This window comes from Entelurus aequoreus, linkage group LG02 (assembly GCF_033978785.1).
Source record: "Entelurus aequoreus isolate RoL-2023_Sb linkage group LG02, RoL_Eaeq_v1.1, whole genome shotgun sequence".
In the NCBI taxonomy this organism is placed as follows: domain Eukaryota; kingdom Metazoa; phylum Chordata; class Actinopteri; order Syngnathiformes; family Syngnathidae; genus Entelurus; species Entelurus aequoreus.
In genome coordinates, this window is record NC_084732.1 from 83,478,676 (window position 1) to 83,495,204 (window position 16,529).

General features: G+C 40.0%; 1 protein-coding gene across 1 annotated transcript in view; it reads left to right on the top strand.

Annotated features, from left to right (window-relative positions):
- e2f8 (E2F transcription factor 8) overlaps positions 1 to 14,123 on the top strand; it is a 27,171-nt gene extending 13,048 nt beyond the window's left edge. Inside the window, exons 9-13 of the mRNA XM_062033414.1 lie at positions 3,580 to 4,066; positions 5,778 to 6,047; positions 6,122 to 6,251; positions 7,288 to 7,598; positions 12,882 to 14,123. Coding sequence (XP_061889398.1) covers positions 3,580 to 4,066; positions 5,778 to 6,047; positions 6,122 to 6,251; positions 7,288 to 7,598; positions 12,882 to 13,055 — 1,372 coding nt within the window. The 3' untranslated portion in view covers positions 13,056 to 14,123. The remainder of the gene's footprint in view (positions 1 to 3,579; positions 4,067 to 5,777; positions 6,048 to 6,121; positions 6,252 to 7,287; positions 7,599 to 12,881) is intronic.
- Positions 14,124 to 16,529: the final 2,406 nt, after the last annotated feature.

A 16,529-nucleotide genomic window follows, 5' to 3' on the forward strand; every position in this document is an offset into this window, starting at 1 on the left:
CAGCTGGTCAGCCGTCCATAATATTCCTGACCAGCAGCACTAAGAAGATTCGCCGACTGCAGTGAATTTAGCGCACTTGCAACCGCCTGTGTACCCTCTCCACCTTCTAAATCCATTACGGAATGTAAAACAGTCTAACTTATCCACAAAAATAATAATTAAATGTTCGAAAATCACCTTTTTTCACATAATATTCCGCTCAAATTACTGTGTTGTTTGTTATCAGGGCGCAGCCATGATACCACAATGCACCGCGCGGGGTGATTCTACCAATGAGGGTACGCCTCACAGCGACCCTTAGCAACAAGCCGGATTTGTTTACGTCGGGACAGGTTTAAAAACTCGAATTGTATTGATTCAGAATGGCGTCATCGGGAATTCCATACCCATTTTTAGAAAGTACGTAAACTTGGCGTCACAATGATACCAAATATGGCTAGGGCGATTCCCCCTTATTGCCGCGAGTGAGCGTTGAAAACACTTGATTTTCTCAAGGAATTTTAACACAAAGGACTAATTTCTGAAGACATACCTCGTACAAAACCTTCAAATAAAGGTGATTTAAGATGTTTTCTTGCTATTTCGATGATTGGGATCGCTAGATTGTGGCTTTATGGACTCATTTTTGTGAAAATCTCAATTTCAACCAAGATACATTTTTTTCACTTATTTGCCTGTAGCTCAAAATTAGCCTGTGCGCATTCCGACTCATTTTGCTAGCACGGGTCACATACCGGTATATATCCCATCCATATATATAATATATAATCTCTGTGAAGCGCTTTGAGTGTCTAGAAAAGCGCTATATAAATCTAATCCATTATTATTATTATTATTATTATATATATATATGTATATATATATATGTATGTATATATATATATATATATATATATATATATATATATATATATATATATATATATATATATATATATATATATATATATATATACATATGTGTGTGTGTGTATATATATATATATATATATATATATATATATATATATATATATATATATATATATATATATATATATATATATATATATATATATATATGTATGTATATATGTGTGTGTGTGTGTATATATATATATATATTTATATATACATTGCACATTTTGTAGATCGCTGTCCGTGGGTATATCTGTGATATATTAAAGTTACGTCCACATCGCAGACATGCTGACTATTGCCAATTGCATGCGTTTTGTTTACATCCGGTTTCGGAAGCGCGGTTATCCGTGATCAAAGTATCGTTTTGGTGGCCGAGTTTTCACTTGTCAATAGTGCACGCATAATAAGCTAGATATACAGTATATTAAGGCTGAAACGACACGTCGACATAGTCGACGTCATCGGTTACGTAAATACGTCGACGCCGTTTTTGTGCGTCGACGCGTCGCATATTTACGTCACGCTACCGTCATGGCGAAGCGCAAAGCAGACGATCAAAGCAGACGATGCGAGCGAGGGGGAAAAATCACGCCAAAAGTCGTCAAAAGTGTGAAAGTATTTCAATAAACGGCCTAATAATGTTGTTGTATGCACACTGTGTCGAGCGGAAATGGCCTATCATAGCAGCACAACGGCTATGAACGAACATTTGAAAAGAAAACCATCAACTAGTCAATCGTCTGCGTGAGCATACGTTGTCATCATTACACAAAAACATGAATGTGTCATTTGTATCTGCTAGGGGTGTAACGGTACGTGTTTTGTATTGAACCGTTTCGGTACGGGGCTTTCGGTGCGGTACGGGGGTGTACCGAACGAGTTTCTAAGCTAAAGCTAACTTTAGCTGCTAAAGTCTGCCTCTGTCTCAGCACGCAGCATTGTCCCACCCACACAACCATCTGATTGGTACACACGAAGCATTATCAGCCAATCAGCAGTGCGTATTCAGAGCGTTACCAGCCAATCAGCAGTGCGTATTCAGAGCGCATGTAGTCAGCGCTTCAGCGTGGAGCAGATAGGTGTTTAGCAGGTGAGCATCAGGCAGCGGACTCTCCCCAAATGATAATAAACACCTCCCAGTCAACTACTAGTAACATCACTATGAGCCCGTTGACCTTCTAGAAACTTCAACTGCAGCTCAGCTCACTCGCAGTCCTGGCTTGAGGTGAAGGCTAATTACCTCTCAGTTCCAGCCACATCGACCCCTTCTGAGCGCCTATTTTCAGCTGCTGGGAATATTGTAACCATGAAAAGAAGCAGAGCATGTAGACATGCTAACCTTTCTTCATTACAACTGTTAGTCACTCACTGGAATGAGTAGAATTGGTTATTGTGTACTGTGTTGGACTGGATGTTTATTTTGCACATTTTAAAAGCAATACTTAATGTTTACAGTGCTCCAGAATATTTAGATTGGCACTTTTTTGTATTGGATGTTTATCTTTATTTTTGCACATTTTAGCAAATAAGCAATACTTTCACTTTTGTTGAAATGTTTACACTGTTGTTACAGAATATTTCGTTTTACACTTTTTTGTATTGGATGTTTATCTTTATTTTTGCACATTATAAAGCAAAATAAGCAATACTTTTACTTTTGAAATGCTTATGCTATTGCAGAATATTAAGATTTGCACTGGATGTTGACTTTTATATTTGCACATTAAAAAGCAAATAAGCTACTTTTAATTTTGTTAAAGGTTAAAAGTTTTAAATGTTTACATTGTTACAGAATATTTAGTCATGTTGTTGTCAATGTTGACTGAGTGGCCATACTTCTTTTTTTTTGTAAATAAAAGCCATGCCTTTTGAAAAAACTGGCCTACATTTATTTTTTCATCTTCATTTTGAATAAAAAAATAATCGGTAAAAGGAAAAATAATCTATAGATTAATCGAAAAAATAATCTATAGATTAATCGAAAAAATAATCTATAGATTAATCGATAGAAAAATAATCGTTAGCTGCAGCCTTACAGTATATCCATTCATACTGTCACAACCTGCCGGTAGTAATGTTTTATTTTCGTGTGGTTTTGTTAATTTGTCTGAAAGCGGATAAAGGGGAAGAGGAATGAAGAAGTGTTGTTGAAGCACGGAGACAAAAGTGTTTACACGGAAGGTAAAATTTGTTAGAATTGTGCAGTTTGTTAGCATAATATTGGCAATAAAAGTTTAAAAATAGCGTCAGACTTTGTGTGACTTCTTCTGGAGGCTTCAATACATTATACCACTTGTTTTCACGTAAAAAAACCCCACCTTATTTTCAAGGTGTAGCGACTACGATATTGCTGTGGCGGTGCACTACATTCAGTTGCATTAAGGGGAAACCCTATGTATGTGTGTGTGTGTTTATATATATATATATATTTATATTTATGTTAGTGGCAGTCAGTCAGTCCGTGAGTATCTAAGTGCAGTTATCTAGCATGCTTTTTTGATCATTTTAATTTAACAGTTATACTAAAAGTCTGTTATCATTGTTACCGTTTATCGTTGCATCGCTGGCGTCTACCAAATCAGGATGTTTCACGCCTTAACTTCTTCCTTTAGCAATTCCACTACCGGCCTCTGGTATAATATATTATTCACTTTGTAATTTTACGATATTCTATTCCAGAACCGGAGGCAAATATTCAAAGGCCGTTCCTGCTGAGACCAAAACAATGCTTGTGAGGCTCCAACAGACCACTTCCAGCTCAGGGGAACCGCCTCAGGCATCGAGCTTAAATCCAATCGAGGATATTCACAGCACCCCGCTGGCATCCCAGCCCTCGGGCGGTGTAGCATACATCCCCGCACAATGCTCACCCTTCATCCCCGTCATTTTACCTCAGCAGCAGGGGGGCGGAGCCTACCCCGTCTATTTGCACACAGCTTCTCTCAGGCCCAACCCTCTGACCAGACCACATCCGACGAGCTACGCCGTACGCTCGATGACTTTCGAAGAGAAGACCGGGCGGAGCCCGACAGGCCCGTTAGCTACCAAGAACCAGTCCACCTTAAAAGTGTTGGAGGGGAGCCCTCTTTTGGTCAAAAGAGCGTGTTCTGATCCAGCTGCAGAGAGCAGTCCTCCTAAAGCCAAGCGACTCAACTCTAACCTCAAGGTAAAGAAAACAAACAAATATACTTGACTGGATGCCTTACTTGTCAACGGTCCAAAAATCTGTATAAATACATTCATATTTTACAAATATTTAATTAAGAAATATCGTAAATGCTTTATTATTATTAGTGGGGCAGCAACTAATAATGATAATTGGAGAGGCTGTTATTCTCAAAATAAAACATGTACCGTATTTTTCGGACTATAAATCGCAGTTTTTTTCATAGTTTGGCCGGGAGTGTGATTTATACTCAGGAGCGACTTATGTGTGAAATTATTAACACATTACGGTAAAATATCAAATAATATTATTTAGCTCATTCACGTAAGAGACTGGACATATAATATTTCATGGGATTTAGCGATTAGGAGTGACAGATTGTTTGGTAAACGTATAGCATGTTCTATATGTTATAGTTATTTGAATGACTCATACCATAATATGTTACGTTAACATACCAGGCACGTTCTCAGTTGGTTATTCATGCCTCATATAACGTACACTTATTCAGCCTGTTGTTCACTATTCTTTATTTATGTTAAATTGCTTTTCAAATGTCTATTCTTGGTGTTGGGTTTTATCAATACATTTCCCCAAAAAATGCGACTTATACTCCAGTGCGACTTATATATGTTTTGTTCCTTCTTTATTATGCATTTTCGGCCGGTGCGACTTATACTCCGGAGCGACTTATAGTCCGAAAAATACGGTATTTTCTATGATTTTATATAGTGTTACTTTGATTCAGATTGCCATATAACTTGGTACATGTAGTCCACAATATGCAAACACAAATGGGGAATTATTTTATCATGTGATTTGGCTGTCTCCATAAGTTTCACATTGCCATGACAGTTGTGCTAATTTTGGAACCCTTTTCCTCAGCGTATCAGTATATTGAGAACAAAATAGGCACTGACACTACCCATATCAACATAGGGTTTATTTGTCGAAAATATATTTTGCCCTGTCAGTACGAATACACATCGACATATAGGCTAACAGGCATATATTTCCCCCGTTATCCTATATGTCAATGTGTCATTGACCGGGCTATTATGCCAAGCATACTAGTTTTGTTAGACAAGGTCATAGACTCTATTGGACAATATTGTTTACATACCAAATGTCCATTTCTATTAATTACAAGTAATAAGAAAACATAAATGCCTTACTTACCTATCAAGGAGGAAATTGGCAAGTTTAGCGTCAGATGAAAAAATCTTCTTCGCCTTCAATCGTCTCCGTCTTTCAAAGGCATCCCCGTTACAAATCCACGTTTTGTTCCTGGCTTGAGAATATTAACAACACCATAAAGATTTATTATGGTCTGACATGTTTAGTAACTTTACCAGTGGCAGTAGCTAGACAAAGATGGCGGTGCGTAACTGGCAACCTAAATGGGACACACTCACTGAATTTCTAATCGGTCAAACGGTGGAGGGCGGGGCATCGAAATTAAAACAATAACAAGATTTCGGGGCTGTAAATCTAATTTTGAAATGAGCCTATCCCGGCTGAACTACTGTTATCAATTATAGAGGTATTCAAAAATAACATTATTTATTAATGCCTTTTGACATTTCAGGGCCATTTAATGATGACTTCACATGAAATTTCTACATATGGCTCCTTTTAAGTAGATCATTCGCATTATATATAATTTCATTCTAATATTGTATATTGTAATTTTGCATCTCTTATTTTCTAGGACCCTTCCCCAAATCAGTGCGACGTCCTTCAGGCTCGCCCCAAGAGCCGCCGCAGCTTTCAGCTCTCCAGCCGGCCCTCGCAGCGAGCCCTCCACCTGGATCCAGAGTTCATCAACACCCCCGGCGGCTGCGCCCAGGCGGCTCAGACGCTGGAGCAGAGTTTGGAGACCTTCTTGGAAAAGGACGACAAAGCGGCGACCTCTGACAGCGAGGCGGGTTTGACGCCCGTCAGAGCCCTCCCGCTCACACCTGGACAAGCTAACGCCGAGGTAAGCCACCTCCCACCACGCGCTTAAGAAGAGGGACTTAAAATGTGGACGTTGATCATTTCTTCTCTGCACAGGCTTTTGTGCCAACAGGTTATCTGATCCCGCTCGCCCAGTCGGTAGTCGGCTACAAAGACAATCAAGGCTCAGCAGGAGACGGCAACAAAGCTTCTTCTCCTGCTTATGTTTTCCAAACACCTACTGCAGGTAAATGTCAGCCATTGTGAGCACTGAGCTAGGAATACCTTTCCCATACATTCATGTATTGGTGATAGACTGGCATAGATAAATGTGGCAGTATGTCCTTGTCCTCGCTCATAAACACATTATACCGCACCTGGTCTGCCAGAGAATAAGAAGACTGAGCAGGAGGGATCATTAGTGTTGCCTACTTTGCAACTTTGTGGTAGGGATGGGTACCGAATCCGCTACTTCTCTCGGCACCAGCCAAATCCCGTTGGGCATACTGGTTATCGATTCACGTAAAATCCAACGGTGCCACGTTTTTGTGCCTGGGTTGCGCGTGTGCCCGTTTGCCGACCGTTTCTTTGCACTTCGGCACTTGCCGATCATACCAGCAGCACTGAGAGCGGACTCAGCCAGACTACTTATTTTCAATGCCAAAAAAAAAAATTTGCTCCAATGTAAGTTAAAGCTCCACTTTTGCAAAAATGTGCTAGCTTGATGCTAATATACATTGGTAGTCTTATTGATTAGCACTACCAATTTTACATGACAGTTTCAACAATCTCCAAATTTGTTACTGGATTTTTCGGAGTATAAGTCGCACCGGCCAAAAATGCATAATGAAGAAGGAAAAAAACATATATAAATCGCACTGGATAATAAGTCGCATTTTTTGGGGAAATTTATTTGATAAAACCGAACACCAAGAATAGACATTTAAAAGGCAATTTCAAATAAATAAAGAATAGTGAACAACAGGCTGAATAAGTGTACGTTATATATATGCCTATATGATTTGCCTGAGAAGCTGGACAGGACAAAAAAAAAAAAATAATAATAATAATCATTTTTATTTTTTTGTTTTTTTATTTTATTTGTGGCGGACGTAATTCTTTCGTGGCGGGCCACCACAAATAAATGAATGTGTGGGAAACACTGCTAGCTGGTTACTACAGCATGATTCTTACTCACTCGTCAATTGATGCAATTTGGACCCTTCGCCGCCACAAACCAAATGCAAGAAATAACTGCAGTGTGTACGTCCGATCTCAAACAGGTTCCAGACCACCGGTCCAGGAAGTGACTCCTACCGGCCTCCGTCTTCACACTGCCGCCGCCATCTCCCCGCACTCGGCCCAGCAACCCCGTCGCCTCCACAGCCCGAGCCCCGCTATCATCAACTTCACCCTGCAGAACCTCGGCCTCATATCCAACCCCAGCCCGGGGAACCCCTTCACCTCGCTGCACACTCCCGAGCGCTGCAGCCCTCTGGCTCTGCAGCAGAGAGGGATGGTTTTCATCAAACCTTTGTCACCTGTGACCGTGCAGCAGGCCCAGCACTCCATGGCCTTATTCAGCATTCAACAGGTACCGACTCACCAGACACATCCGCCGTGCAAACTTGGGCCGATAACACATTTCGCTAGACTATATATTATAGTTATTGCAGATAAACGATATTATTATTTTGAACCAATTTAAGCACTAATGTAATCATAATATGTAGGGTTGGGCGATGTGGTGGAAAACTGTATCGCACTGAGGAATTTGTGAAACTGAAACAACACAAAAATAATGCTATTGTCAGTTTGTAATACTAACACGTGTTAGCATATAAGCTAATGCTAACAACGCTAGCTTGAGCACATTACGATAGCATGTACAAATATGCATTAAAACACTCCTACAGACATCACACATGGAACAGTTTAGTGCAGGGGTGTCAAACTCATTTCGCATCGTGGGCCACATACGGCCTAGGGCGGGGGTCGGCAACCCGCGGCTCTAGAGCCGCATGCGGCTCTTTAGCGCCGCCCTAGTGGCTCTCTGGAGCTTTTTCAAAAATGTGTGAAAAATGGAAAAAGATGACGGAAAAAGAAAATATTTTGGGTTTTAATATGGTTTCTGTAGGAGGACAAACATGACACAAACCTCCCTAATTGTTATAAAGTACTCTTTTTATATTAAACATGCTTCATTGATTCGAGTATTTGGCTAGCGCCGTTTTGTCCTACTAATTTTGGCGGTCCTTGAACTCACCGTATTTTGTTTACATATATAACTTTCTCCGACTTCCTAGGACGTGTTTTATTACACTTCTTTTTCTGTCTCATTTTGTCCACCAAACTTTTAATGTTGTGCGTGAATGCACAAAGGTGAGTTTTGTTGATGTTATTGACTTGTGTGGAGTGCTAATCAGGCATATTTGGTCACTGCATGACTGCAAGCTAATCGATGCTAACATGCTATTTAGGCTAGCTATATGTACATATTGCATCATTATGCCTCATTTGTAGCTATATTTGAGGTTATTTAGTTTCCTTTAAGTCCTCTTAATTCAATTCATATCTCATGACATCTGTATTTAATATGGCTTTTAATTTTTTGCGGCTCCAGACAGATTTGTTTTTTGTATTTTTGCTCCAATATGTCTCTTTCAACATTTTGGGTTGCCGACCCCTGGCCTAGGGAGATGTCAAGTGGGCCGGACCATTAAAATTATACCATACTCTGCTATAAATAACCAGTCCACTCCAACTCTGTCCAATGCAGCAACGACAGAGCCAAAAATGTCCTCGGCTGTTGTGGTGTCCATCATTGGCACCAACTCAAGAAACTGTTCAGTAACAGTCAATGTCTCATCAACTCCTCGAATAAATATGGCCAGTTGGGCCACGTCTGTGATGTCAGTGCTCTCGTCAATTGCCACGGAAAATGCAATAAATGACTTAACTCTCTGTTTCAATTGACTGTCTAAATCTGCCGATAGTTCCGAAATCCTCTCTGCTATAGTATTCCTCGTTAGGCTAATATTGGCAAAAGCTTGTCGCTTCTCGGGACATACAAGTTCAGCCGCCTTCATCATGCATCGTTTAACAAAGTCACCGTCGGAATACGGCTTCGATGCTAATGCTATTTCGCTAGCAATTAGGTAGCTGGCTTTTACCGCTGCTTCACTGACTTCTCGGCTCTGGATGAAAGTTGACTGCTGTTTCCTCAGACCCGCCAGCAATTCGTTAATCTTATCTCTTCTCAGTTGTCCTTGCAAGCCGTCATATTTTTCGCTGTGATGAGTCTCGTAGTGGCGTCGAATATTATATTCCTTCAATACCGAAACTTGTTGCAAACACACCAAGCACGAAGGTTTTCCGTGCATCTCTGTAAATAAATAGGACGTGGTCCATTTTTCTTTGAAAATTCTACACTCCTTATCTACTTTTCTCCGTTTGGATAACGACATTTTGGCTAATGAGGGTGTAGCGGAGAGGTAGAGACCAAGGTATTAACAACGTCGTAACAAGCAGCAGATGGCGCATTGATACCGTCTGCTGTTTTCAGTCTGTCTCAGTGATGTGGCTTGTCTTCTACTCTGATGGAAAGAGTGCGCCCCTTAGCGGATAATCCATGAATTGCAGCGAATTTAAAATATTAATTCCATGTCTTTTATGCATTTTTTCCACTTTCAAATTATCCTGCGGGCCTGATCGAACCTCCTTGGGGGCCGGTTCCGGCCCGCGGGCCGTATGTTTGACACCCCTGGTTTAGTGAGTAAGGAGTGTTTTAGTTATATTGTAAAAAGAGATGTCCGATAATATCGGCCAACAAATGCTTTAAAATGTAACATCGGAAATTATCGGTTTCAAAAAGTAAAATGAATGACTGTCATGATCCGTTACCCGGATCAAGGCATGATTTATGTTTGTAATGTTTCTGTTGTAATCTGTTTCCTGGGTGCACCCTCTTTCCCTGTTTACTGTTGGTTTCCATGGGGACTGATTCTCCTCCCCTGTCTTAGTTTAGCAATTAGTGTTCCCACCAGGTGTTTTGGTTAATCACTCCCCTTTATAGTTTCTTGTCACCCAGCAGTAGTTGCTGGGTCAATGTTTGCTGTAGGCAACAGTTACGTTCTCCTGTTTTTTCTCCTCGCTGTAGTGATTTTTGTACAGTCTAGCTTTCCTCGTTTTTTCACCCTTGGTGACATTTTGGTTTTGCTTAGCTCCACGCTTGCTAACGTCCTCGGTTTTGTAGTTTTTGTCCTGCCTTTAATTTATTAAAAATAAACTTTAATCTTACCTGCACGCCGCTCCTGCTTGTTTCCTGCGTTGGAGGGGAACACACCAATCGCAGCCATGCGACGAAGACGTAACAAATGACTTTTTAAAACGCCGCTGTATGGAGCGGTACACGGACGTAGGGAGAAGTAAAGAGTCAGCACCCTCTCCCACACACAACACAGGAGTTGCAGCACGACTGCAGCATGAGAGGTTTACTGGCGACGCTTGATGACCTCATCAAACCGCCGCGAGCGTAGCATAACAACAACAAGAGTGTGTTGTTGCCGGTGCTGTAGCCGTGGCTAACAAGCCAGCTCGCTCGGTGACTGACTAACGACACCATGTCTATGGTTTGGGATTATTTTAAAGTGTGTCTGACGGATAAAAAAACTAGCAATTTGCAATCACTGCAAAAAGTTGGTTATGCGAGGAGGAACCAAGACGTCTTCCTTTAATACGAACAATTTGATCTCCCACCTCTTCAAGAACCGAAAAAATCTATCAAAATGTTTTAGTACAACTTTGGTAAGCTATGAAGCCGCACCGCTTGATGGATTGTACTGTGCTTCAACATACGAGTATTAATCAGTGCAGCTGTGGCTACGAAAGTAGCTTACCACCACCAGGTGTGAATGAATGATGGGTTTTTAACATGTAAAGCGACTTTGGGTACTTAGAAAAGCGCTATATAAATCCCAGGTATTATTATTATTATTATTAATATGGTGTATGTATAAGGTAAGACATTATCTGGCGTTTAGTTTCGCAATTTTATGCAAAAGCAACATTTCTTGCCTTCTGGTCTGTATTTGGGATGTGCATAAGTCCTGAAAATTTGCGGGCATCCGCCTTTGTAGTCCGTGCCGACTCCGTAGTCAATAAGCTTCTTCTTTTTCTCTATCTTCTTGTTATGTGACATTCATCCTCCGCTGTTGCCATTTCTAAAATAAAGTAGTGTAAAGTTCCAGGTTTTTGCACTTCCGATCAGATACCTATATTGTTTTTGCACTTCCGATACTGACCGATACCGATACTGGCCTATCCGAGCATGTATTAAAGTTTAAAGTTATTGTCGAAAATTGTTATGCACTTATTTTTTTATTTGATTTTGTGCGTGGCATATAATTGCTCTGCGCAGAGGACGCTTGAGCAGTGCGCAATTGCACAGGCGCGCACCTTAGAGGGAACGTTGCTCGCACGGCTGCGCTAGCATCACAGCTAACGTTAGCCATGCTGCTACCTCTCTGCTCGGGGAGGGCGTATACGTATGTGACGTATGACGTGACAGTATGGGACGTGTGTAAGAAGGTGCGCTTGCTGTCTGTGAGAGGGAGACACAGAAAAGAGTGAGAAGAGCCTGTCGTGTAATGCCAGCAGCTAAAAGCAGCTGTGTGAGAATCCACAGACCTGTGGATGTGTTGAAGGTGTGCTGGAAAATGCGGAACGGAACTTAGGGAGCAGCAGAAAAGTGGAATGTATTATTTAAATCGGTGCGTTGGAAAACACGGACCGCAGTTTTTTTTTAAAACTGGATCTGGATCGGCATTTTCCCATTCCTTGCCGATACGCATTTTTTGGCAAATATCGGCGGCCGATCCGATCCAAATATCGGATCGGGACATCCCTAATCTGTCAGTAAACTCACCATGAAAGCGCTAAAACATACCGGTGTAGTGAGTTTACATTATTCACCCAAGGAACTTTAGTTATTAGAGTTCCAGTCGGACGTTTTTTCACGGGACACCTTGTTGTTGTTTCCGGATGAGGAGATGCTGCTCCGTTATTGATTGAAGTAAAGTCCGAATGTCATTAAAACAGTTAGCTCCATCTTTTGACACTTCTTCCACTCCCGTCCTTGCACGCTACACCGCTACAACAAAGATGACGGCGAGAAGACGCTGTCGAAGGTGAGCCACGTAAATAAGACCGCCCTCAAAACGGCGCATCCTGAAGCGACTTGAAGATGATCTGTAAAACATCATCTCTGCAACATTTTGAGCAAAGAACCACCATTACATGTTATGTAGACCACAAGGATGTGTTTAACATTTAGAAAAAAATTATAATATGACTCCTTTAATGCGCCCTATAATCCGGTGCGCCTTTTGTATGAAAATAGACCTGACTAGACCCGCTCATTGGCAATGTGCCTTATAATCCGGTGCGCCCTATGGTCTGGAAAATACGGTAATAACAGATTTGTTTTAAATGTATGTATACATTTTTTTTTAGCCTTTTTAAAGAAAATCATATCATCATGGCAAATTACTCCATGACGTCATGGTGGCCACAGGTATCTTGTCAGTTTAGAGTAAACCCTGATATTGGTGTTTTATCGCCCAGGTCCTATGCTATAGCTTGGTTAATATGCAGTTTCAGATGCATAGGCAGAATAGATAACTCCTAACTAAGTGCCTTGTTAGTTGCCTCTTGCCAGCAGTTTTTCACTATTTGAAATGCAAGATTGTGATGGTCGGCAAAATTCACTCCCGAAAAAGTGCCGTTCCCTTTTTCAATGACATACTGGTTTTGTTCAATTGCTGAGTCGAATGATGCAAACTTAACCTGATCATTGTGTGTTGTCCTCTTGCTTTAGCCTCTACTGACCACCCCCAAAGGACCGGGGCTCCCCCAGCACAGCTATTTCCACACACCTGTCCCCGTCTCCCCTCTGGCCGCAGCAGCTGTCCCCCCCAGCGGACAACCGGCCACTAAAACTGTTTACATCCCTCAAAGGAAACTAGACGTCAGTACTGAAGAGGCATTTTGATGTCGAATGTGTGTTCTGGTGAAGGAAAGTGTGTGTGAGTGTGTGAGTTTTACTAAGCATTTTCCCTCATTTCCTTGTTTCAATATTTGACAGTACCGTATTTTTCAGAGTATAAGTCGCTCCGGAGTATAAGTCGCACCGGCCGAAAATGCGTAATAAAAAAGGAAAAAAACATATATAAGTCGCACTGGAGTATAAGTCGCATTTTTGGGGGAAATGTATTTGATAAAAGCCAACACCAAGAATAGACATTTGAAAGGCAATTTAAAATAAATAAAGAATAGTGAACAACAGGCTGAATAAGTGTACGTTATATGAGGCATAAATAACCAACTGAGAACGTGCCTGGTATGTTAACGTAACATATTATGGTAAGAGTCATTCAAATAACTATAACATATAGAACATGCTATACGTTTACCAAACAATCTGTCACTCCTAATCGCTAAATCCCATTAAATCTTATACGTCTAGTCTCTTACGTGAATGAGCTAAATAATATTATTTGATATTTTACGGTAATGTGTTAATAATTTCACACATAAGTCGCTCCTGATTATAAGTCGCACCCCCGGGCAAACTATGAAAAAAAACTGCGACTTACAGTCCGAAAAATACGGTATTCATTACCTCTGAATATTTTCCAGCAAGCTGTAGAATGTAAATGAGATTTTAAAGCCATTCAGCAGATTGTCGTTCCAGTAAGCAAACCGTTTTCTTCTCAGTCGTTTTATTGTGGTTATTTTTATTATTATTATTTTTTGTAATCAATTCTTAATGATTTCTGAAACTGTTAAGTGTAGGACATTTGGACCCTTTCCTGATTGAGATGTGTTTTGACTGGAAGTTGATTAATCTATTAATATAAAGTCATGAGAAGACCTTTGCACATATGTACATGTTTACCTTTTAAAAAAAAGTCATATTTCTGCTGCATTCTATGTGATGTTAATCAAACCTTTTTGACTGGGCTTAATTTAAAAAAGAAATTGCCTTCATTTTTGATATCCTGCTTTATGTGAAACGCTAAATAACTTTTAAAAAAATATTTTCGAAAAAAAACACCTGTGTCTTTTTTTGTGGTCCGCATTCTTGTTAAAAGATTTCTCATAAACGATGGTTCTCAAACTTTTTTCACCGAGCACCACCTCAGAAAACTCTTGGCTCTCCAAATACCACAATAATGACCAACATTAAAATACACTAGCGTAGTAGGCCTAAGTATTCATTAAAAACAAGTTGTGTTTTTTTTAACATTACACAGTTTAAACCAGGGGTCGGCAACCCGCGGCTCTAGAGCCGCATGCGGCTCTTTAGCGCCGCCCTAGTGGCTCTCTGGAGCTTTTTCAAAAATGTATGAAAAATGGAAAAAGATGAGGGGAAAAAGATATATTTTTTGGTTTTAGTATGGTTTCTGTAGGAGGACAAACATGACACAAACCTCCCTAATTGTTATAAAGCACACTGTTTATATTAAACATGCTTCACTGATTCGAGTATTTGGCGAGAGCCGTTTTGTCCTACTCATTTTGGCGGTCCTTGAACTCACCGTAATTTGTTTCCATGTATAACTTTCTCCGACTTTCTAGGACGTGTTTTATGCCACTTCTTTTTCTGTCTCATTTTGTCCACCAAACTTCTAAGGTTGTGCATGAAAGGTGAGTTTTGTTGATGTTATTGACTTGTGTGGAGTGCTAATCAGACATATTTGGTCACTGGATGACTGCAAGCTAACCGATGCTAACATGCTATTTAGGCTAGCTATATGTACATATTGCATCATTATGCCTCATTTGTAGGTATATTTGAGGTCATTTAGTTTCCTTTAAGTCCTCTTAATTCAATGTATATCTCATGACACGTACACTATCTGTATGTAATATGGCTTTTAATTTTTTGCGGCTCCAGACAGATTTGTTTTTGTATTTTTGGTCCAATATGGCTCTTTCAACATTTTGGGTTGCCGACCCCTGGTTTAAACGGTAACACTGTTTTTGAATGACAGACAATAAAACACGACTACCATCAAGTTACTCTCACGCACCACTTTTTTACGGGGTGTAGTTTGAGCGTGGTCATGTGACAGCCAGGCTCCGTTTGATTGGTGAAACGTAGACAAAAGGTCACTTTGTGCTTACGTTAGATGGGTGAGACACAGTCATGTGACAAAAGTCTCTCTAACGAGCCAAAGAATCAACAGATTATAAATAAACATAATGACCCATCCAGCTTTTGGTCCCCTGCCGGTCGATAGGGTAAATATTACAAGAACAATAATGTATTAATATGACATGAGTGACACCCCCACCCGGAGAATGACCGACAGACCCGCCGTCAGGCAAGCATTTTAACCCCTTAACACACCCGCACGCCTCTGCCTCTCTCTTCAGCCTCTCATCCTGCAGCATTGGACATTTTCTAGCATCCAACATCAAACACCTCTTCCCTCAACCACTACTCCACGACCACCATCGCTCGCCTGCGACGGGAAGCTAAAAAGCCAAATACTAGAGTCCGTGAACATTGCTCCAAAGTACTGATTTTGTGTTGATTTGATGTGAATACAAAAGCAAACATCGGCATGTTCAAAGGCAGTAATATATGATAAAACAAGGCGGCAGCTAAAGAAGGACTTCCCCCTTTTATCCCCTCTTAATCAAACAGGATAAACCCGCCAGGTGAACAACGGATTTTACGACTTACAGCACTGACGTACGACAACCATGTGACTCGCGTTCCATATGTAATCATAGGATGAACCATTATAGTACAGTACTAAGACTTTAGCGACTATAAATAATTAACTTCTACAGCAGGGGTGCCCAAAGTGCAGCACAGGGGCCATCTGTGTCCCGTGACTTGTTTGTCAATGGCCCTAGGCACTTTACAAAAAACTAAAATTGGGAAAACCGCAAAAACGCTGAGAAAAAGCCGAAATGTTGACATCAGGCAATAATAACAAAGTTTTGGCTTTGAAAAACAACAAAAAATGTATATATATATATATATAGCGAGTGTGTATATATATATATATGTATGTATATATATATATGTGTGTATATATATATATATATATATATATATATATATATATATATATATATATATATATATATATGTATATATATATATATATGTATGTATATATGTATGAATGTATATATGTATGTATATATATATATATATATATATATATATACAGTATATGTATATATATATAACGAGTGTGTGTATATATATATATATATATGTATGTATATATATATGTGTACATATATATATATATATTAGGGCTGCAACTATCGATTAATTTGATAATCGAATAATCTGTTGATTATTACTTCGATTAATAATCGGATAAAAGAGACAAACTACATTTCTATCCTATCCAGTATTTTATTGAAAAAAAACAGCATACTGGCACCATACTTATTAGGGCCCGCACGGCCCATTGTAAAAGGAATCCCAACGGGA